The following is a 22,933-nucleotide window of genomic DNA, read 5'->3' on the forward strand; positions in this document are numbered from 1 at the left end:
CTATCTCCTCATCATAATATTTTATGGGAAAGTGAACCAACTCTTCTTATGTGAAATCTTTTCAACCACAACTTGGCTGAAGACCACGTTTTAATCATTGGACGATAGGATAAATTGCTATTCATAATCATAAAGTGGGTTTGCGTTTTGCCTGCTCAACCAACTGCTCGGCTGGCAACAGTGGTGTTCCTGGCGGGTTGAATAGATCAAATCAATTCAGGCTACAGTGTTCTACAGCAAAAAAGCGACAAATTAATCTCCCCCTGAAGAAGACACGATCCCCGTGTCGAAACGTAGGGTTGAAATAAAACTCGTTTTAATCATTCCAAGACTGCGTAACCGTAAATTCCACAATTAAAATATTCAGTCGATACCTCCACAAAAAAAAAGTGTTGCTCTGAAAGTAATTGAATGATCATGATCATCTCAGCATGTTTAAGACTGTGTTGTTGATAATAACAAATTATCCTTGATAATAACAAATTATCCTTACGCCCCGTCAAAATGTGGTCTTCAGCAAAGTTGTAGCTGGGAAGATTTCACATGATGAGAGTATGTTCACTTTATTATTTATCATATATTATTTTTACGAGCAGTTAGAGGACTGAACACAATAAAAATTGCCTTTCCATAGTAATTTACATATAAACTTCTAACGGCGTGTGCACAACATGTTTTTTAATCATAATTGACACCGCATAGGGGAGCAAAAACTTCAACATTTTAATTGATCTATTGGACACATATTTGAATATTTCTGATCTTCAATGCTGCCCAAATAAAACTTAGGTTTTAAAGCTATCGGAATGCCACTGATTTCGGAATGGAGGATATGAATTCATGAAGAATTTAACATATTAAGGTGAAGCTGAATCGAAGCCAAAGTTCAAATTATCAAGAGCACGGATCTGGAGAACCAAACATCCGTTTGAGCTGAAAATCTAATCGATTGGTCACCACCAGCTAGTGACCTTAATGCTGAAGGATGTTTGTTATCTGTCAATCTTAGGCATATGAACACAGGTTGACCATGCAACATAAAATGATTGTTATTTTCCAAGAAATTGTTTAGTCAGAGTGAACCAAATCACTGAACGTTGTTCTTTGGTTCAGTCAAAATGAACCGAGTGCACTTAGTCCATCAACAAATTATTCTATTAGAGGTTTCAATTTCATTGTTTGGAATCAAACATGTGTGCAAATATTGAATAAAAATTTTCACAAATTAAAAATTTGCAAAATATTAAACTTTAATTCTATTTTTCCCAAAATATGAAAAATGTCGCTCGGTCCTCTCTGACTTAACGCCGTTCATTTGATTGGCGACAAAAGAGACATTCTTAAGAAGCTACTACACGGGAAAAAATTCTGAGGTAAAAACTACTATTTTAGCTGACTACGCCCATTCATAAAATTACCATGGAATTTCAGAACAAATTACTATATTTATAGTACCTCCCACCACATTGCCGGTACATTTGACAGAAATCATATTCGACTATCTGATTTCGACTACAGACATGGTAAAATCGAGCGTATTTCTGGTCTGCTGAAAATTGCCGGTGCGAGCGCTTAAGTTAACCCCCTAAAATGGTAGCTTATACAGCACAATTTTTTTGCATGTAGAGAAATACATTCAGTTTTAGCTCAAGAGTTTCTTTATGAATCCTGTAAAAATTGCTCCAATGGATTCCTCCAAGGAATTTGAGACTATTCTTGGAACAAAAAATTCCAGGTACCTCCATAAACTATTTCAAGGATTTGATTTTGAATTTTCCTAGGTTTGCACAAGATATAAGTCAATTTTTCCACTTTTGAGATTCTTCAGGAATTTCAAGGATACCGCCTCCAAAATTAATGTAAGTTTTTTTTAAGAATAGCTATCAAAGTTCATATAACTCTAGTCCTAAGAGATCCTCAGGATACTTTACTCTATGTATGTCTCATTAGACCCCTTTCCTGCGGAATTTCGTCGGAGATTTTTATGGAAATGCATCCAAGAACACATCTGAACATTAGTTAGGTTTTCTTCTTGAATTCTATTAGAATGGACACCACTCATTATTTAAGTGATTTATCTTTTGGATCTCAAAAATTCCTCCACAGATTAATTAGAAATGTTTTCCAAGTTCTTCTTTGGATTCTATCAGCAGTTCAATAAGTGAATTCTATATGAGTTTTCCCAAGAACTCCTGGAAATATTCACAATGAGTTCCTTAAGGATTTTTGTTGAAGAATGTTCCAGAATTCCTACAGTTATATTTCATGGAAACCAAGAATATTCTTCTCTGGGTTTGATTCTAGTGTATCTCTAGGGGATTTGAATTGGTTGAATTATTTGTGAGATCGTCAATAAATACAGAATGAATTCCAACGGAAATCGATGGACTAATTCTTGAAGCAGTTTCTACAGCAAATAATCGAATAATGTCGGTATAAATTCTGAAGGAAATCAATACAAAATTATTAGAATAATATCAGAACAGTAATTTCTGAACAAATGACTAGATCATTTACCAAAAAATAAACTTTTTGTAAAATAAAAAAAAAAAAATTCCACAATCCCTTTAATAATTTCCTTGTAACATTCTAAGGGGTTCTTCAGTAGAACTTCTGGAACAATTCTTACATGAGACTCTCGTAAAAACTTATGGTGTGATTGTTGAAAAGCCTAAAAGAAATTCCCACATTAACATCTGTTGAACTTCTTAGTTGTGAGACCATGATTTTTTCGTGAATTAATCTGAAAGATTGACTTTAAAAATTTGCAAGAGAAATTCCTTCTGAAGTTTAACATCGTGAAGAGAAAGCCAGTATTTTTTTTTAAGGCTCATAAAGTGATATCCAAAAATTTTCTAGAGGAGATCCAGGAAAAATGGCTTTAATAATTTTCAAAATAATTCAAGAAGGAACATAGAGTTGCTGATGTGATTGTTTTTTAATATTTCCTGAATTTCTTTAGGATTTATTGCGAAATATTTCAACAAATTGATGAGTTGTTCTAACTTGAAGTGCTTTAAGATTCTAATTGGCTTTATATAATTTGTTTTTTGTGTACTAAGTTTATAAAAGAATTAATTTTAGGATTCTTTGTAAACATGTTTAACAAATTTGCTCAGAAAGCTGTTGAAAATTCAGGAATATTCTACAAAACATTTTTTAAAGATTTCTCCAGGATATGCCTGGATTTGTTTTTTGAATTTTTTTCAGTTTGTAATTACTGAGACTAAATTGACAGGGAATCAGTTCGTTCACCACCCTGAAATGTATAAAGTTACTACAATTATGAGTGCTAAAAACTTTTCGGGGAACTGGCATTCGGAGAACTGGCGTTCGGGGAAACGACATTCGGGGAAAAGTAGCACAACCCATCAAAGTTACTACAGTAATCGAATTCTGTTTTCGCTGATAATTTGAGCAGACCAATGTAATCGATTGCCGCCCTTTTGTCGGTTGGAAACAAAAATATACTATAGCCTTTGCATAAAAGAAGGTAAAAGTAAAAGTTTTCATACCTATAATTATGGTTACATCATATTTACTCTTCAATTTGTGCTAAATATATAAAAATCTTCAGGGCAAAAAATTGTTCCAATAGCGAAACTCAAAAGAAGAATTAATATTTGAAAGAATAATATACTATTGGTAATAACTTTCCTAATATGCTTAAATTTATTAAATAGCGATAATTTTTGAATAAAGTGTCATTTTGTTTCAATTGTCTCCAAAACAAGCCTGATGTTATCAGAAAGATTCAATAGAAATGTAAAAACGAAAAATTGAGAAATTCTTGGTTTCAGACTCATTATGCCAATCGACCATTATGCCAAACCACTTTATGCCAAATGACCATTATGCCAAAAGACTTTATGCCAAACGGCTTTATGCCAAACGACTTTATGCCAAATGACTTACCACCCTCGAACAGATATCTAGTTTCTAAAAGTGGTCATAGAATCTCGCGAATGTTCCTGTGGCCGGAGTTATTGCGGTGGATCACTGGGTCAGGTCGCGTGACAAGGGTTTCGTGCTTCTGTACCCCTGGAGGTAGGCAAATTTCAAGTCACATATAATTTCCAGAATTGGCTTGTGGGCACTATATCAAGGAGTTTTAAGAAAAACACATCAGCGTAAACCTTCTGATAATCGATTAAATTGAATAATTATATCAAATGCATTTGATTGATCGTCCAGATGACCATTTTCAGGTCCAGAGATGCCTCAAATTTATGATAAAGCGCGCAATTTGTGTCTTAACATCTGTGTCAAGCTTATGGGAACGTATTTTAGTGAACTATTATGTTCGATCTATACCTTTAGAGATTTGAAACGGTATAATACCTAACAAATCTAGAGCCGGTTCTGCAGGACATTAAGTCCGAGTGGCTGCATCTGGTACACTATAAACGGTGCGAAACTATTCATTTATAATGTTGAACATCAGATCTTAATGATATATGCAAAATAAAATGAATGCCATTGGAAATAAAAAAAGATAACTTTGCATGTCCCACAAAAAATCGCATTTTTCTACCCGACTTGACCCAGTGACCTACCGCAATAACTCCGGCTACAGGAATATTCCCGAGTTCATTCGGCCATTTCTAGAAACTAGATATGTGGGCCAGTATACTGACAAAAAATATTTGAATCCGTTAAATATTCGCGAAGTGGTAAGGGATGTAGTATTTTTGCTTTCATGCTAGTTTTTGTGATCCTAGAAATGCAAAAAAAAGATGATTATATAGAAGAGTCCTGATAATAACTTACGTAATGGCTTATCAATTTGACATTATACTTTACATTATATTAGTCACGTGCCATTATAAAGCTTTTTTTTCAAGATCAAGAAAAAAATCACCCAATTCATTAGAAACGAGAACTGATAGATGTTCTAAAACAACATGAAACTTGTAAACGTACTATACGCGCATTATCATATGCTGCTTTCTTCATATTTGCGTTTCAACAGATTATGTTGGTCAACCCTGTCGATCAACAACAAGTGTGGTGTTTTTCGGGATAACCATAGAATAAAATCCCCTATTTGGCCACGCTGTTGGTGGTAGGGCAACGGTAATTATTATCTCGCGTTGTGGTATTCAGCACAGAACTTAGTTTCAATCGATTTTAAACAACTGAAATATGTGAAAACGTATTCAGTTTATCGTTTTTTGCTTTGACAGTTTTTGCATGTTTACATGGTGGGGTAGGCACAAAGATGCTGCTATGCCCAGGGACGCGCAAAAAAATTTCTTTACGCAAAGCAATTCGACCGGTGGGATTCGAACTCGCGACCCTCAGCATGGTCTTGTTGAATAGCTACGGCTATCTGGGTCCCTGTAAACATATGTTACAGCAAACATAAATATCGGCTTTAACATTTTTTTAAAACATGGATGACTTCCAGGAAATACATTTTAATGTTTAAACGTGAGTTTTGGATGCAAGTACAAAGGTTTTGAAATATGAAACTTGAAATGTTTGCATCAACAGATGAATAATACTAAAGAATGATTACAAATTTTGATCGATTCAACTCACATTTACGGTACTTAGTTGTGCAAATTTTCGTTCAAATCTTCAATCGAAAAACATACGCTCTTTCTCGAAGAAGGTATTATCATCTATAACACCGGTTCTTCTTCGAAGAAGACTGTTTATGTTTGAGAATGTTGTTCGGGTTCGGCGTTCCAGTGAACAAAACGCATTGGAAAAGCCGGTGCTGTACGTGTGTTTGTGTTTGTTCATTGAGCTTTGCGCAAATAGTGATGATCAATAAGGGACTTATTTTCAAAAAACGTTTATGCGATTGTTTGTTGAATGTGCGTGGTTTTTTAAGAATAAAGAATTTTCTGTTTTATGTGTTATAGGATCAATTTCAAAGCAATTATAACTTGAAACACATCTTCGACCGTTTGATAATGGAATCAATTAAGAAGCTTAGAAGTCCGGATCTGGATTAAGCTTATCATTGCATCCATCATACCAATACCAGTGGGAATAGCATGATGCATTGAGCCGAAGCAGCCTCACGATCAAGTATCAAGGTGTAATAAAACAACACGATCGGGTCGCTCAGCGATCAGTTCGTATTTGACAGCCGCGACCGGTGGATTAGTTGAACTTAAGCGCTACGCTAAGTACGCTCGAACCTGTCCGTTCAGCCTGGGTTAATTTGTGATCTGAATAGCAAGTGGTGAGCTAATAACAACAATAAATAGTGATAGGTGACCGGTTGAAAGTCGTGTGTGCCAAGTGATCATTATTTCTGGGATTCCCAGGTTTCTGGGAAAATTAAACAAGTGAAATCGTTATTTACCGGTAGTTTTAGTGGAAAAGTTTAGAATGGGGCATTTAACGATGTCCCCACCGTGGGCGTTATCACTGATGGTGTTGATTTCGGTTTTTGTAGTGAGCTGCAAATGTGAAGGGTTAGTATTCCTTGCTGCTGGACATTACTCAAATATTAAAAGCTCATCAAGTACTCAAGCGTATCATATCCGGATAATACCGTAATAGTCACGTATAGTGCTAGTAAAATGTAATTTCTTGAATACTTGGTTACTCAAATTGGTGACCAGGGCGATGGCGTTGTACACGTATTAGCCATCAACCAGCGATGACGAAATCTCGATATACGACGGTGCGTTCATACTTGACGAAGTTGATCTGCCTGTTATGGGCAAAGCGTGTTTCCTTGTACGATCCACATCCCTCGCTTCATACCAGGTATACCGACTGGAAGGAAATACAAACAAAACAGTGCAGATGATTGCAGAGTCACACACATTGGGCTATTGATGGATTCCTGCGACCAGTCAGACCTTTTTTACTTACTTAAATCTGAGCTCACGCAAAGACAGTGTGAAACACACAGGAGTAATGTGCGTCACCCATGGCCAAATTTTTGTTTGCCCTTAGTGGTCTTCTAATGCTGTAAGATTGACTGAGAAATGGTTTAAGCTCAACTAGGATAGGTATAATCTTGAACCGATGCGTGGCACCTATTCACTTATCAGTGAGTAATTGTACAAAAAACCATTCCGTCATAGACAATCTGTTTTTTAGTTCATATTTGATAACTATTCGTTAGAATATTGATGAAAATTGTTTTATTTGGAATAAATTGGTGAGAACCTGGCTCGCGGATGGCTGAAATCAATTGAAAACAAGTTTTTTTGTGAATAGGCTTAATTTTTCAATTCGGCGAATAAATGTTTAGTGCTATCTCTGTTTTTTGGTGTGAGTTATAAATGATTCAATGCCGTTTAACGTTCAAAGATCCGTCATCGTAATTATCGAAACTTCAACAGTGCGCATCGTACCTTCATGCTGTGCGTACACGAATGCTCTCTGCTCTTGGAAGTTTTTCTTTAAAAACTACCTAAAGCAATAAAAAAGACTTTTCAATGCTACAAAAACAGTACTCTTCAGTGCTAAAATTAAAAACGGTACTTTTTAGTGCTACTAAAACAGTACTTTTCAGTACTATTTTTTCTACTATTGATCCCTTTACGATCCTTGTTTGGACCCGGGCCTTCGATTTTTCGTTGGACCCGTTAGCTAAAGCTAGCGGTGGTAATCCTTCTTGGATACCGTCTTGGGAAAAAACCTCTTAGGAGATCTCGTCTTCTTTCGTTTATTCACTAAACATGGTTGCAATTACAAACGAAAGGAAGGGTGAATCTCTGAATTCACAACTTCCTTCCAAAAAAGTGGGATTTAAAACTGTCGCTAAACGTGGCAAGAATGGAAGAAAGGACGTTTCTTCGGAATGCGCGCTTTCTTCCAAAGGTGAAATCTCGCGGAACATTACTAAAGGACCTATCTAACATTGAGAGGCTCTCTTTGTTTACTTTCTCTTTCATTAATAACTGAGTCACATTAATCTCTTCTGTTGCGTTTTTTGTATGAAACGCTAGTCAAGGAAATTGACTTTCGATCTATAGTGAAAAACTTCCCAAAATCTTTAGTATTCCACTTTTATAATCGAAAGAGAACGAGAGAGGAGAGAATCTCTCATTTGTACATAGGTCCTTTAGTAATGTTCCGCGAGAAATGGATAATGTTGATAATTGCATCGAAATGAGCAATCAGTTCGAAGCTCTAGACAAATTTTCCGAACACCAAATCAAAGCAGTCTCTAGCCTAGGCTCTTTGATTCAAGTGAGGAAGCAAAGAGTGCCGCCTATCGTGGTCAGTTGTTCCGAATTCAGGGGATTTAGGCCAGAGATCTTGAACTCCATTAGGGGAATCAAGGTCTCCTTCCAAATCGCAAAGAAAGGAGACTGTCGCGTTTTGACGGAAATTCTTAAAGATCGCGAACTTCTTCTGAAACATCTTGAAGAGAAGAAGCATACATTTTTTACTTATAACGACAAAACTGAACGTTTGTTCAAAGTCGTCTTGGAAAGTCTCTCAAGTGACTATAAGTCACCTGAAGAGATCAAAAATGGAATAAATGATTTACTTGGATTTTCCCCAGTCCAAGTAATCATTATGATAAAGAGAACCCAATGATTATAGACGATGATCTTAAACTCTTGATCCGTATTAAAAACGTGAGGAGAAGGCAGTTTCAACGCACTCGCGATCCTGCTATGAAAATTATATGGCAGGATTTACAAAAAGAAATCAAAAACCGTTTTAAATGCCTTAAATGCTGATTTGTTGTTGATTCCTTGCCGAAATTTAGGAGTGCAATGTTGAACAGCAAATTCGAAGTTGCGTCTTCTTGCTTCAATACATCTAACGTCACACTCGAGGTTGAGACCTAATTGGCAATTTGAACACTTCATTTCGAACCATCCAGGGTTGCACGCCAGCCTAATCAGTTTCGTCAGAAAACCATGTTCAGACATTATCTGCCAAAGCTCATTTCTTTTCGCACGCTGTCTTGAAATCAATAAACAGATGGTGAGTCTGCAAGTTATACTCCAGGAATTTATCTAAGGTCATTCGCAAGGTGAACATCTGGTCCTTTGTCGAGCGCCCTCAATAAATATAATGGGATTAAAAATGCTAAATTTTTATATTTCAAATTATGTCCACGAATTTGTTCTACTTACTCCTCTGCGCGATGTGAGAAAAGATGCGTCGGCGTGTCTGAATAATACCTGAGCGATTTCCAACGATGTTGTAGTGCAGCAGAGGTGTTTGATCGCAACGGACAACAACGTTCAGATGACTCGTATCGCTCTGTCCACCCACCCATTTTTCAAGTCCAAGTGAAGCTTTAGTCATTGACTTCCAGCAAGCTAATTGTAGAACAATGTTCGCTTCAAGATCCGAGAAGTACATTCTTCCGCTCGTTGAGGCGCACCTTTTATGGCGCTATTTATAGTGACCTTGACAAAGAAAGACTGCTCACTGATGCAGCTATGCGGTATAGTGACATCAATTGGTGCACACACCGACATTGGGAATGTTACGATAATAGATGTCATATTATGCAACCACGTTTTTTTTTTATTGCAGAAAAGCCTTAAGAGCTGTCTTTTAGGTTTAGTAGTATGGCATCTTGACTATAAATATAGAACGAAACCATTAGGCTGAGATTTCAAGTCGCCATCATAAATTTAAACTGCTCACACGCAAAATAATTCCATATCCTTTGGGACTGAACAACTTAAATTGGCAAGAAGGAAAACAGTTTATTTTATTTAGTCATAATTTAAAGATTAAACAAATTGAATAAGCTTAAAAATGAGAAAAGGGTTTTTATTAATTGGAAATGATCCGGAACGTGCAATGTCCAACACTTCCATCGACGTTCGCCAAATAAACTTTGTTTCTGAAGTTTATAGGTATTAAGTTCAGGATGCTTTGGAAAATAAAGCAAATAAGTGTAAATAAGAAAAAAATGAATTTTGCTCAAATTTGCCTTATTTTGTAATTTTTTTTATTCAAATTATGCTTCAAAATCTTTAAGAGTGTAGCAATCACGTGCGCGTCTCGGCTACACACTATTAACGTTTTGCATTGTTCCTCGGATTGAGTGGATTTAAAATGCTGATAAGATGCGATTCGTTACATTGATCTAATTACACCGACATTCAGTGCTTAAGCTTACATGTATGTCCATGCTTCTTAATTGGGACATAAGCATGATAGAATAAAGTGCTCTGTGGACAGTCAAATGGTGGTCGACATCCACGTATCAGTCCGAATGGTTTTCTTATTTTAAAAGATTCGTAAACACTTAAAAGTGGTGATGATTTTCTTTCATGGAAATAATTGTTTGAAAGTTTAAAAATTAAGTTTCGACTAAAATTTTGAGTAGTTTTGGTACAGAAAGTACAACAAAATTTTTAACGAAGAGTACATATCATAATCACAAATTTATGTTTCTGTTATATTGTTGCAAATATTCAAATTATATTACCCTTGGTTACAACTACGCGTCAGCATCATCACGTTCATGCTTGCTATGTACGTACAAATAAGCAAGGCGTACCATCGCACTTGGATCAACACAATTTTGGAACATCGTTTTGTTTCCAAAGTCGACGAGCAGTACGAAAATATGCTCAACACTTTTAAACATGTACGCTAGGGTGGTTCAAAATTTAAAAATGTTTGGAAATTCAATCTCCTATGTCTTCCCTACCATCCTTACCAGAAAAAAAGTGTTCTGTGAAATTTTCAGCATACTCAGTGGTGATTTAAAGGTAGTCCAAAGACAATGAAGGTTTATATGGAAATAACTATGGAGAAATTTTGAAAAATGTTTCAAAAACGATAGTACTGTGATGTAAGTACAAACTTCTCATTCAATAATGAAAACTCATTCTTCAAGCCTTAATGAAGGATGTTGCTGAAGAAACAAATCCCTTTTGAGCCAATTTTATGTGGAGTTAAACAATAACAAACAAACTCATGAATATTCTTCTCCTATCTGTCGGATTGAATTGTTCTCTTCAGAAAAATTCTTTATTAGGGCTTGAAGAATGAGTTTTTACTTTGGGGTGATAAATTTGTACTTATATTCAAGAACTAACGTGTTTGGAACCTTTTTCAAAATTTCTCCATAGTATTTTCCATATAAACCTACATTGCCTCTGGACCACCTTCAAATCTTCACCTAGAAAGCTGAAAATTTCACAGGACACTATTTTTATAATAAGAATGGCAAGATGGGAGATCGGATATTCATTTTCTCTAATTCTAAACCGCCCTAATATATACCTATTGGTATCTTAGTAGGTGGATCATTTTGCCTGAGAGGTTATCAAACATAACTCAGCTCTAGACCCAAAAAGCCTGCCACATGATCAACAAATAAGAATTGAAAAAAAAACTTCCAGCTCGTAACTGTAAAAGTTCTAAAAAAAGTAGTCAAGGCGTAAAAGCAGGTTCCTTCCCAGTTGAAATTATTTTCGAAGAAGAAGAAAATATAAGCGCCCATCTAAACGTATCCAGTAAACAAGTGCCTCTGACGTACCTTCCATCCAGAAGGGAATTCCACTTTAAGCCGCCACTAATGAACCAAGACCGTCATCACCTAACTATTGCTGTAGATGCTGGTTTTCATCTTTTCAGTCCTTCGCCCATGCGGGCAGAATTGATTTAGTATTCGACGAGATGGTTATCTCTGCACTGTTAAGGCTTCTCAAACTGCAACTCACTTCTTGGAGTGGACGCAGAAGAATAGAAAGAAAGATCGATAAGAAATAGGATTTCCCACTTTTGTTATATGTGCACAAGCATGTTCAACTTGGAAATTCAAGCAATTCAAGGGTTATGATGAGACGGCATGTTTATTTTTGGAGCTCACCGCATCATAAGTTAATTGGAAACTGCTCCAAACTGGTGGTTTAAAACTTATGAATGCAACTTTTTCTTATGATACATTTGGAATGAAATTGAGTGATATGCACATGCATTTATTTATTGGAGTTAATCCTAATCCTAAGCATTTGATTCAAAATATTCAATTCAGACTAATTGGAATATTTGTTAAAGGCCTAAATCTAAGGCTTTCATTAGTTACACATATATTGTAGAATTTTTAATTTCAAAAACGTTGGAAGAATTTAGCTGCTCTTTTTAGTAATAATTTATTTGCGAATATAATTTGAAACATAGAATCTTGGTTATCGGCTACCCTGCCCATAAATCCATAACTGTTCTATATGGGTTTTCAAATCAATATCTTTTTTCATCGCAACATTTATGTTTGCATCTATATTTTAGAATGTCTATAAAAAAGAATACATTTTGTTTGAAAATATTGTGAGAAAATGTGAAGTTGGTCCAGTCCTGTATTGACAAATAAAAGCATAACAGTCTCTAAGTTACTGCAAATCGTGAATTGTGTACAAGTTTATATTTTTTGCTGATCAATAGAGGAAAATGAGTGATGCTAAATAAATGGTATGCAAAAAAGTTAAAAAAATGTATGAAAATTTGTAGAAAATAACAAATTTCGAATTTTGAGCACTTATGCTTATATTTTTCTATATAATCTGCGAACGTTTAATTTTATATAACTCGACGTTTCGGCCATTTGTAATCGTCTTTTTCAAGTTATTCAAGTAAGTATATTCATGAAACCAAGTTAGAATTTTATAAAAAAATGACAATCTGGATCTTTCAAGAACTTCCTGGGAAGTCCTTTTTGAAATCTATAACTTGTTGGGCCCAGATAGCCGTAGCGGTAAACGCGCAGCTATTCAGCTAGACCAAGCTGAGGGTCGTGGGTTCGAATCCCACCGGTCGAGGATCTTTTCGGGTTGGAAATTTTCTCGACTTCCCAGGGCATAAAGTATCATCGTACCTGCCACACGATATACGCATGCAAAAATGGTCATTGGCATAGTAAGCTCTCAGTTAATAACTGTGGAAGTGCTCACAAGAACACTAAGCTGAGAAGCAGGCTCTGTCCCAGTGGGGACGTAACGCCAGAAAGAAGAAGAAGAAGAACTTGGCCCAGACAACTAAAATGTACGTATAATGAAATCACCTGGAGGCTTTATACGTGCAAAATTTCACTTATAAGATGTCGCGAAAAGACCTTCTACGTACAAAAGTGGAGGCGATATGCGTGCATATATTATAACATACAATGCGAGTGTATAAATATTCTACCGAACTAACCTGTGATCTTCTGCGACTTAAATGTTACGGATTGATTCGACTTGCTTTGTACGAGTGTACGAGACGAAACAGAATGTACAAATGAACTCAGAAAAGAAGTGTTTTATGCGAGGAAACTAATCAATCTGACGAGTTTATCCACGGTGTTTTGCGGGTTTGATGTACTTAGTGTGAATAAACGGGTTATAACGTGAACTTTCAAGCGATTTCTGGTTGTCTGGGGGAATTTAATACATATTAAGAGAGGTTTGAAGAACTGATCTGCGTATTTAAGAGAAAATAATGAGCTTCTAAGTCATTCTTATAATTACTAGCTTAGGTAGATTTATGCATTTGGGATGAATAATATTCTAATAGATCTTTTTTGAGTCGATGGTGATGGATTGTAGAGTTCATAGATATGACGTCTTAATCATGGGTTACTGTGGTTTTCACAGAGTGCACGCGTGTTGGCAACTCTGGGTGAACGGTCCAGAAAATCACAAAATCGATTTGATAAAACTCTGAAACTTTGGACAGATAAATTGTTTTTATAAATAAGTTCAGAATTTGTGTGGCACGGAGAGTTGGAGAACTTTTTATCAAAAAGTGAACAGGTCTAATGAATATATATTGAGTTAAACGGGCGGATACCCGATATCATCCCAGAATACAAGGTATTAGATATATTTACGTAATAGAAGAAATTATTGAAAATTAATGATGCTCGTAACATTTAAGGTTTCTTGAAATTTAAATCTTTCAGATTTTTATGAACTTCGCAGAATTTGGTGGACATTCTCTCAAACCTTCACGGAATTTAGTAGTTTTTTTTATTGCGCGGATTTTCCCGGACCTTCAATATAATATTTCTTTTATTCGTATAAAGTAATGTGACCGGGCGTCTCACTCTTCGCGGGACAGTCGCGCATTCTGAGCATTTATTCCGCGGCATAAAGTGTTCCGTGAAATGTTCCGTATTCCCCCCAGTTCATGTAAATGTTACACATTTCTAGAGAAGTTGTTGTTACTTTGCGCTATCTTTTTTAAATATATTTAAATATAGTATCATATATTGAAAACTTATAACGTTTGTGTACTTGACAGCTAGTTAATAATTGTTTTAGCAACAGAAAATATTTCACAGGATACAATGATTTTACAAGTTTCAATAATATACAACAACAAAATTATGTCGGGTAAAACATAATTTAAGTACCCTACTGAAACTAACCGCAATCAAAATTTTCCTAACGTCTAACGGTTGTCAATCAGTGACGATCTGGAGAAAGCTTAACTCTTAACAGCTTAATCGTTCACTCAAGTTCTCACCCCATTCTTCGAGAATTCTGCTCAGGATGGTGTAGGAATCACTTCTAAAATTCTGTTCAAATCATTTTTAGAAGAGATTAGACCCAGGATTCCAACAGTATTTATTCTAAAGTACTATGTAAGGGACGATCTAAATATGACGTCGATCGTTTTTCGGGTTTTCTAGACCCCCCTTCCCCTCTGTCACGCTTTTTCCAATACCTTATTAACGCACTGTCATAGATTCGTATGCTCCCCCCTCCCCCTAATGATGGAGGTAATTTTTGAATGATCCCTAAGAATGCTGTACAGAATTTTGTGAAAATCCGGCTCACAATTCTGTCTGAAACCCATTGAAATGCATATTTGGTCACTGCCACTTTAGTATAAATGAATCTGAAGCATTTAACGCCACTGATTACGCTTATAGTCCGAGAAAATAAAAACCCAAATAATAGCAAATTTTTATGTGAATATTTGAAAGTGCTATTAATTAGATAATCATATCTTAAAGTTACTCCTAGAATACTATTCGTATATCATATTTAGATTTTTTTTAAGATCTAACCATTAGCAGCGAGATATTCCTTAGATGCGCAATCATCGAATTATGCTACGGCTTTGGTTCCAGGGAACAAAATTTTGATATTATCCTTACTGCCCATAACTGCATAACAGTCATATTCGACATTCTTGACAATTTGGAGTTAATACCATGGAGAGTCATAAAATGATAAATACTTTCGATCAACTTACTGAAACTTGTGAGATTGTTCTAGAAAACTCAAAAAAAAAAAATACCAAGTTATTTTGTCACATTGGAAATTATAACCGCATAACAGTCACATTGGGATTATAAATGAGCCTCGTAATGTAATAGCAATGAAGTTTCATCAGATATATTTTCTGACTATTCATCTAGTATGCTATATGAGTTGTACAAAATATCAGCCTCAAATATGCACTTTTGAGTCCCCGGTAATTTTTAAAAATTTTAGTTTTCTCCCACACTGCCATAAAATGCACACTTGGTATTCCATTTACTCAATGCCTACTTTTGACGAATGTTACAAATATGCAGTTATGGGCAGCTTAGATGTTTTATGTATTATGTCAATTATACCAATATCATGTTTTGATAGACAATACTTCGCTGCTGCTCGGGAGATCACGAGGCTTACATTAAAAATAAATGGTATGCAAAAATTTTTGGGAACCAAAACAGATATTACTAGTGAAGTTCCAACAAAACATATACGTAGGGTCTGTGCTGACTATATAAGAAATGATTTTTATAAATCAAAAATATATATATATATATACCGTGTATACCGTGGTGAATTAAAATCCGGACAGTACCAATATCCGGACACTCTGATGAAATTCATTGAATAAAAGAAAAATATTGTATAATTATTTAGAATTTTGTTCATAACTTCTACTTCCAATAGTTTTGAACATTTTATCAGCATTTGTAATCTAGTAACCATTGCCTGATAATCATTAAAAAGTAATAATAATAAGCTGCTTCAGTTAGACGTCATTTTCTTACAGTGCAAGTTGTTTTGGTTATAGTGCCGCCGAGTCTACCACAAGTTTTAGTTTAATATAATGTGTGAAAGTTATCATATTTGAGAAGCGTTTTCGATAAAAATGTGAATAAAACTGTAGTTTAACAACTGGAAAACACGGCAGTAGTGGTATATGGTGTAAATATGCATTTTTCGACGCAAACAAATACTGTCCGGGAAACCATCCAAGTGTCTTTAATTCCGGACATCATACTAAAGCCTCATTATTTGCTAATGTTAGCGAATATTTGGAATGTAATACTGGAGAAACTTGACGATATTATCAAAAGAAGAGTTTTAAGTGTTCAGAATGCCTTTTATGCAAGAAAAGCTTCACATTATTGATTTAGTTTGAACCACAAGCGGTTGATTGGATATGTCTTGGATGCAGTAGAGGTAAATTATGCGTTTATGTGCATATTTATCATTCTTTTAAGCAATATGCATCACATGTGAGTATTAAAATCTTATAAATTTTATTATCTATTGAATAAAGACATGCCTTAAGCATTTTTACGAATATTTCATATAATTACATAACTGTCCGGATTTTGATTCCATAGTGTCCGGATTTAAAAACAAAGCTTCTTGAGGTGTCCGGATTTAAGGACAAGACATGCCTTTTTAATTCAACAATTTTCATGATAAAATCATAATATTCACCGTCAAATTATTTTTTATTATAACAAAATGGTTCAAAACTGTTGGTCACATAAGGTGGTTTCATAGAAATCTATGGGAAACATACTGAAATTAAAGATTAAAGAATTGCCCTAGCTTAAGCGTCCGGGCACATAACATAAGTGGAACTCGAGCTCAGAAAGTGGCACCCACTTTAATATTTGCATGCTGGTATAAGGACATCGAAATGTCAAAAGGGTTATACCACCAATACATCAATCGACATTGGGCCAGACCGGAAAATTAGGAGGAAAAAAATATTTTGATTATGAAGATGATTTTTAGAACAAAACTGTCTTCGGCAAAAATATTACATATGATGAGGACTACATTTTGACATTCAGTGACATTAGGGTGGTCCAACAAAACACGGAAATATTTTTGCCAACTTGTATGCTTTTCAAGCCAGCGCTTTGAGCTGTTCTCTGTTAAATTTTGAACAACTTTGCCCAAGACACCAACCCTGTAAGTCTACTATAGCCCTTGCTACGGTGTTTTCAATTATGCAGGGTAGGGTAGTCCATGAAAAATTGATATTTTATTCATAAGTTTTCTATTTCAAATTCTATCAAAATAACGTTTTCCACAAAGTTTTAGAACTAGTTGAAACGCGCATTTTGGTGAAAGAGTTAAGTGATTCCATTCATTCATTTATGAGATTTGACCATTTTTATCAAAAAAATCACATTTTTCATACGTTAAACAACAGCGGGAATACAATTTGCACAGGATCTGAAAGGTATAACTTAGAGATGCAAATGGTATATTGTATCGCTGAAAAATATTGGAGGATTTACCGTATAATTTTGATGAGAAAACGAACATATTTTACAGAAAGTTCATGATTTAAGCTGAAATATTGTTGAGCGCTGAAAAAAGGCAAAAGCATCGGAAATCTTCTCAATCGAATATATATGTTTCTATTTTACTTTTATAAATATAAACCTTTCGTAATAGAGATCGAATGCAACTTTGTATTTACGACAATTGTTTTAATGGATCAGTAATGATATGTATGAAATGTATTAAATGGAATAAGCGAAATAATCAGAGTACATATCTATGACATAACGCCATACTATGAAATGGATTTTAGGAGTCATGCACAAATTATGTCACGCTCCAAGGGGGGGGGGTGTTTAGAGCCAAGCGTGACAAGCCTTACAAAATTTTCGGAGGATTCATAAAAAAAAGTGTGACAAAGAGGAGGGAGGAGGTCAAAAAAGTTGAAATTAGCGTGACATAATTTGTGTACCATCCCTTACAAGCATTTACACATGTTGGTCAATGAAGTTAAACGTTTGTTTTTTTGTATTGTAAACCGATCCAAGCTCAAATTCATGCTTATTCAGGCTGATTTTTGCCTATTAGTTGCATTTAAAATCAGCGTAAGCCACAAGTATTCGGAATATGAATCTAAACATTAAAGTACCGTGGGGCACGTGGGTAATGGAATTCGCATAGTTGGGATTCTTCAAATTCTAGAGACCTTGAATTACAACATATGAGGTCGTGTATATTTTTTAGCTTGACTCCCACCAAATATAAGCAATATACTGAAATTTATTTTTATGTAAAATTGAAGAAAAAAGTACAAATTTTTTTTTTTTGAAAAACGTTTCCTTACTTTTCACTTGCTCCACAGGTTTATCGTTTTGAACAATAAATTCAAAAACTAACAGTTACATTCACGATTTCTATTACGTTTAACATTTGTTAAGGCGTCCCAATGAACAATAACATAAGTAACATGTAAACAAAGAAAATTTTATTCTTGTTACTTGAATTTTCTTCTGTTCAGTTATGTTTGTTGAAATGTTTCGACTACATTATAACTGCAACATTTCTAATGTTAGTTCTTACATCATGGGACAGCAATTGCATTTCTGCTCTGTCGAATTTCCACCGCTCATTATTTGTTTTTAAGAAAATCGGATATGACGTCGGATAACTCTTAAAAGAAATCAAACGGAATCCTTCAATAAATTATTTAGAATCTTTTTTTATGTGGATACACCTATACTCCATTTTTTATGTTTTGAACTAACTTTACAAAGACATTCCACAAGATTTCCGTGTGTTCTCTTATATTGGAACTTTTCAATCAACGTCTTCCTTTTAATCGGCTGTCCGAAGTAAACATATTAATATCGTAATATTTGGCAGCCTTTTTTTGGAGAAGTTCCATGATTTGGCCATGATAATAGCATTTGACGCTTTGAGTATAGTGTTTCTTGAATTATCAACACGTTCTGTTGTTCTATGATAATTGCGAACCTTTTATACATATAGCTACTTAAAGAGAAAACACAAATTCAAACTCTAATGAGAAACTTTTCACTTGCCCTACGTGATTAGAAAATTGACAGTGTTTCAATTTATTTATTTTTAGGTCTATGTCAAATTAATTCTAAAATTTTTTTTATTGCAGTTTAAAATTGTCAAAGGGGACAACTCAGAAGTGGTACAGAAAATTATTTTTCGCAACTTTTTCCTACTGAAAATATTAAAATAAGATTGCACGCCGCCAACTTGTTACGGAGTGATAGTTGACAGGTTAACAATATTTCGCTCTATTATGCAATAATGGCTGAAAAATTTCAGAAATCTCTTACCTATCGTAATGTTCTCAATGGCCTCAAAGGTTTACGCATGAGTTTAAAACGTTAATTCACATATTCAGTAAAATATATCAATTATTTTCACTTACCCCATTTACCCACTTGCCCCGCGGTACCTTATATAAATAAGTATAATATGCTTAAAAATATTCAGTTGAACAGTTTTCAACCAAATTGTGTTTAGAACTTTGCTGTAATGTTTAATATTTCAACTAAATCATAAATTTTCAGTTAAAACTATTCGTCTTCACATAAAAATTATACTGTAAATCCTCCAATATCCCCAGAGATAAAATATATCATTCAAACCATTCCATCCCCATTTTTCCCCCTTTTAAAGATATTGAAGTTTGAAAAATATTATTTTTCTAATGAAAATGGCCATATCTCATAAACGACTTAATTCATTATAGAAAACACCTCCTACAGTAGACTCACAAGATTGGCGTCTTCGGCAAAGTTGTTCAAAATTAAACAAAGATCAACTTTATAGAACACTTCAAAGCGTTAAATCGCAAAGCATAAAAGTTGGCATAAATATTTCCGTATTTTGTTGGACCACCCTAATGTCACTTAATGTCAAAATGTAGGCCTCATCATATGTAACATTTTTGCCTACGCTACTTTTGCTCTAAAAAATCATCTTAATAGTAAAATTTTTTTTTTCATCGAATTTTGCGGTCTGGCCCAATGTGGCTTTGTATTGAAATGAACCAAAGATAACATATATCCAGAGTGGCAACGAAGGGAATGAAAATAAATAGTTATTACAACTTTAGAATTAGGTTTACACCACTCGTATCCGAGATAATTTAGTCAATGTATTAGCTATGTATGTTGTTTCTAGCATATTATTGTATTCTCTAGGGAAATGAATGGAAGGATTTTAAAAAGCAAAAGCTTTTTCACGTTATGAAACAGGAAGTTTTTTGATAGGAAATAATATTTTCGAAACAATCACATTCTGTGGTTATGAAACATGAATATTAAATAGTGTGACAAGAAAAAATTAAATTTTATGAAAAAATAAATATGTTTTATCTGCAGACATTGCTTTCCAACGTTGTCGACCGTCCTCCGATCTTAATATCAGTAATCTTCGCAGCAACTGGTCTACTGCTCGCATCATATGTTTTTTGTTTACCATTGGTAATGACAGTTCGATGTCTTCTATACTAGATATACCACTTGCCTGAAGCTGGAAGTGGGTACAACTTTTCTACTCGCCTTCACTTCTAAGTTCCACATATGTTATGTGGTCCGGGTATTGATGCAGCACGGTATATATATATATATATATATATATATATATATATATATATATATATATATATATATATATATATATATATATATATATATATATATATATATATATATATATATATATATATATATATATATATATATATATATATATATATATATAAAATATTGTAATTGTCGTTGCCAATGTCGTGCCCATACTTTCTGGGACACCCTATACTTGACTCTTCCATCTAGTAGGCAGTGGTCACATATTGTGGTTGTTTTTTTCTTGTTACTGTACAAAACAATCACTCATATTTGAAGCATACATATACTGATGTTAGAAAGTTAGAATTGACAAAAGGTCGAATGAACAAAAGGTCGAATGGACAAAAGGACGAATGCATAAAATGCCGTGGGGACAAAAGGTCGAATCGACAAAAGGTCGAATGGACTAAAATTCGAATAGACAAAAGGTCGATTGGACAAAAAGTTGCATGTGTTTTTATCCTTCTTTCAAATGATAGTACTTCCATTTTAAGCAATTATTTGTTTGCAGGTTATTATTTTTCAAACAATTCGACCTTTTGTACATTCTACCTTTTGCCTAATCGACCTTTTGTCCATTCGACCTTCAGTTCTTTGGCCATATGTCATAAATTCAACGATGATCACCCAACATTGGTGCAGCAATCGAGTTTACTTTAATCAGACATCCGGTAGATGCATCAAGTCGGGAACATTTGACAAACTTATCAATCGTATGAGATTCCATCCGTATGAGATTCTATTCAATTGACATGGATTCGCTTTTCATTTGATAGGGGCTCGTTCAAGAAATTGGGAAACACTTAGGGAATTTTTGTTTTTTGAATCAGTTTTTTATAATTTTTTGACTAGCAAAATAATAACAAATATATTAATTTATGCTTATAGATAGATGATTTGAGTTCAATGGAAGTAGGAATTTGAGTTACAGTAGAATCTTACAGTAGGTAGAGAGAGAACTGTAGGAAAATCTTCATATTTTAATTAATAGAGGGAAGGAAGGATAAACTAATATGGAAAAAAGTGCTCAGGTTATTATCGATCGAGCCTCAGTTGCTTCGTTTGATTATTTGATTGAAAAAAAAAAACGGATGGAAGAATGTGTATCTTATTTTTTAAAATTTGTCTTGCTCCTTCTGTACATATCAATACAATATTCTCTTAATTTGAATGAAACTCTTCATCTTCAACATCTTCATGCCACAATTATAACCATCAATGTACAGCTGCGTTTATATTTGTATGTCCTTAAACGTATATTCAATGAAATTATTGGGTAAACTTCCCATCCTTTCAAATCCTTACAAATTATAACAAAACTACGTTTGATTATAAAAAGGGTTAAGAGTCTATGCCACGAATTAAAGGTTCAGGGTCGAATGAAATTTGGCCGAATGCCGTTTAGCTGAACGCCATTTGGCCAAATGTAATTTGGACGAATGCAGTTTGGCTGAACGCCATTTGGCCGAAAGGGTTACGAATATCAAAAAAATATTCAGCTTATTCTTAAAGAAGGATAAATTATCATTCGTGCTGAAAGAAGAACATCCTGAATGTAAGTAAAGTGCAATCATTCTCTGCTAGCGGTACTAGCTGCCAGCAGAGTACTGAATAAAATATCCCATAGTTCTAGCAACCACAAATCTTGGCTTTTTCTTTTCATAACGAAGAAAAAGTTCACCGACGGAGTGGTCACTGAGTCGTTCGATTTAATGTTATACGCAAACAACGGTGCAGAGTTCAGCTCACACGTTACAATCTTATTCTTGGAAGAGAATGACCTAAGTTAATCCTTGTGCAAGAGAAATATGCTTTAAGGAAGGTTTTTTATGAACGTGTTACAAGCCTTAATCCACTAGCTATGAAAAATACTTTTCTTTTGAAGAAACTCTATGATACAAAAGAAGGGAAAATCTCTTATAAAAATTTAAGCAAATGTAATGCATATAATCGTTACATCAGTATAACTACACAGAACTGCCGATGATTTAAAGAAGGAAAAATTCCCAACGAAAATATAAGCAAAATAATTGCCGGGGCCCAGATAGCCGTAGCGGTAAACGCGCAGCTATTCAGCAAGACCAAGCTGAGGGTCGTGGGTTCGAATCCCACCGGTCGAGGATCTTTTCGGGTTGGAAATTTTCTCGACTTCCCAGGGCATAGAGTATCTTCGTACCTGCCACACGATATACGCATGCAAAAATGGTCATTGGCATAGTAAGCTCTCAGCTAATAACTGTGGAAGTGCTCATAAGAACATTAAGCTGAGAAGCAGGCTCTGTCCCAGTGGGGACGTAACGCCAGAAAGAAGAAGAATTGCCGGTAGTAATGAAACCAGTATAACTAGAAAGAATAGCCTTTGTTTAAAAGAAG

General features: G+C 34.7%; 1 protein-coding gene across 12 annotated transcripts in view; it reads left to right on the forward strand.

Annotated features, from left to right (window-relative positions):
• Positions 1-6,078: 6,078 nt before the first annotated feature.
• Positions 6,079-22,933, forward strand: part of LOC5570819 (CD109 antigen) — a 77,741-nt gene continuing 60,886 nt past the window's right edge. For all 12 annotated transcript variants that reach the window (XM_021846504.1, XM_021846506.1, XM_021846505.1 and 9 more), the window contains exon 1: positions 6,079-6,434. In XM_021846504.1, coding sequence (XP_021702196.1) covers positions 6,349-6,434 — 86 coding nt within the window. In that variant the 5' untranslated portion in view covers positions 6,079-6,348. The remainder of the gene's footprint in view (positions 6,435-22,933) is intronic.

The sequence above is a fragment of the Aedes aegypti genome, chromosome 2 (genome assembly GCF_002204515.2).
Source record: "Aedes aegypti strain LVP_AGWG chromosome 2, AaegL5.0 Primary Assembly, whole genome shotgun sequence".
NCBI classification, from domain to species: Eukaryota; Metazoa; Arthropoda; class Insecta; order Diptera; family Culicidae; genus Aedes; species Aedes aegypti.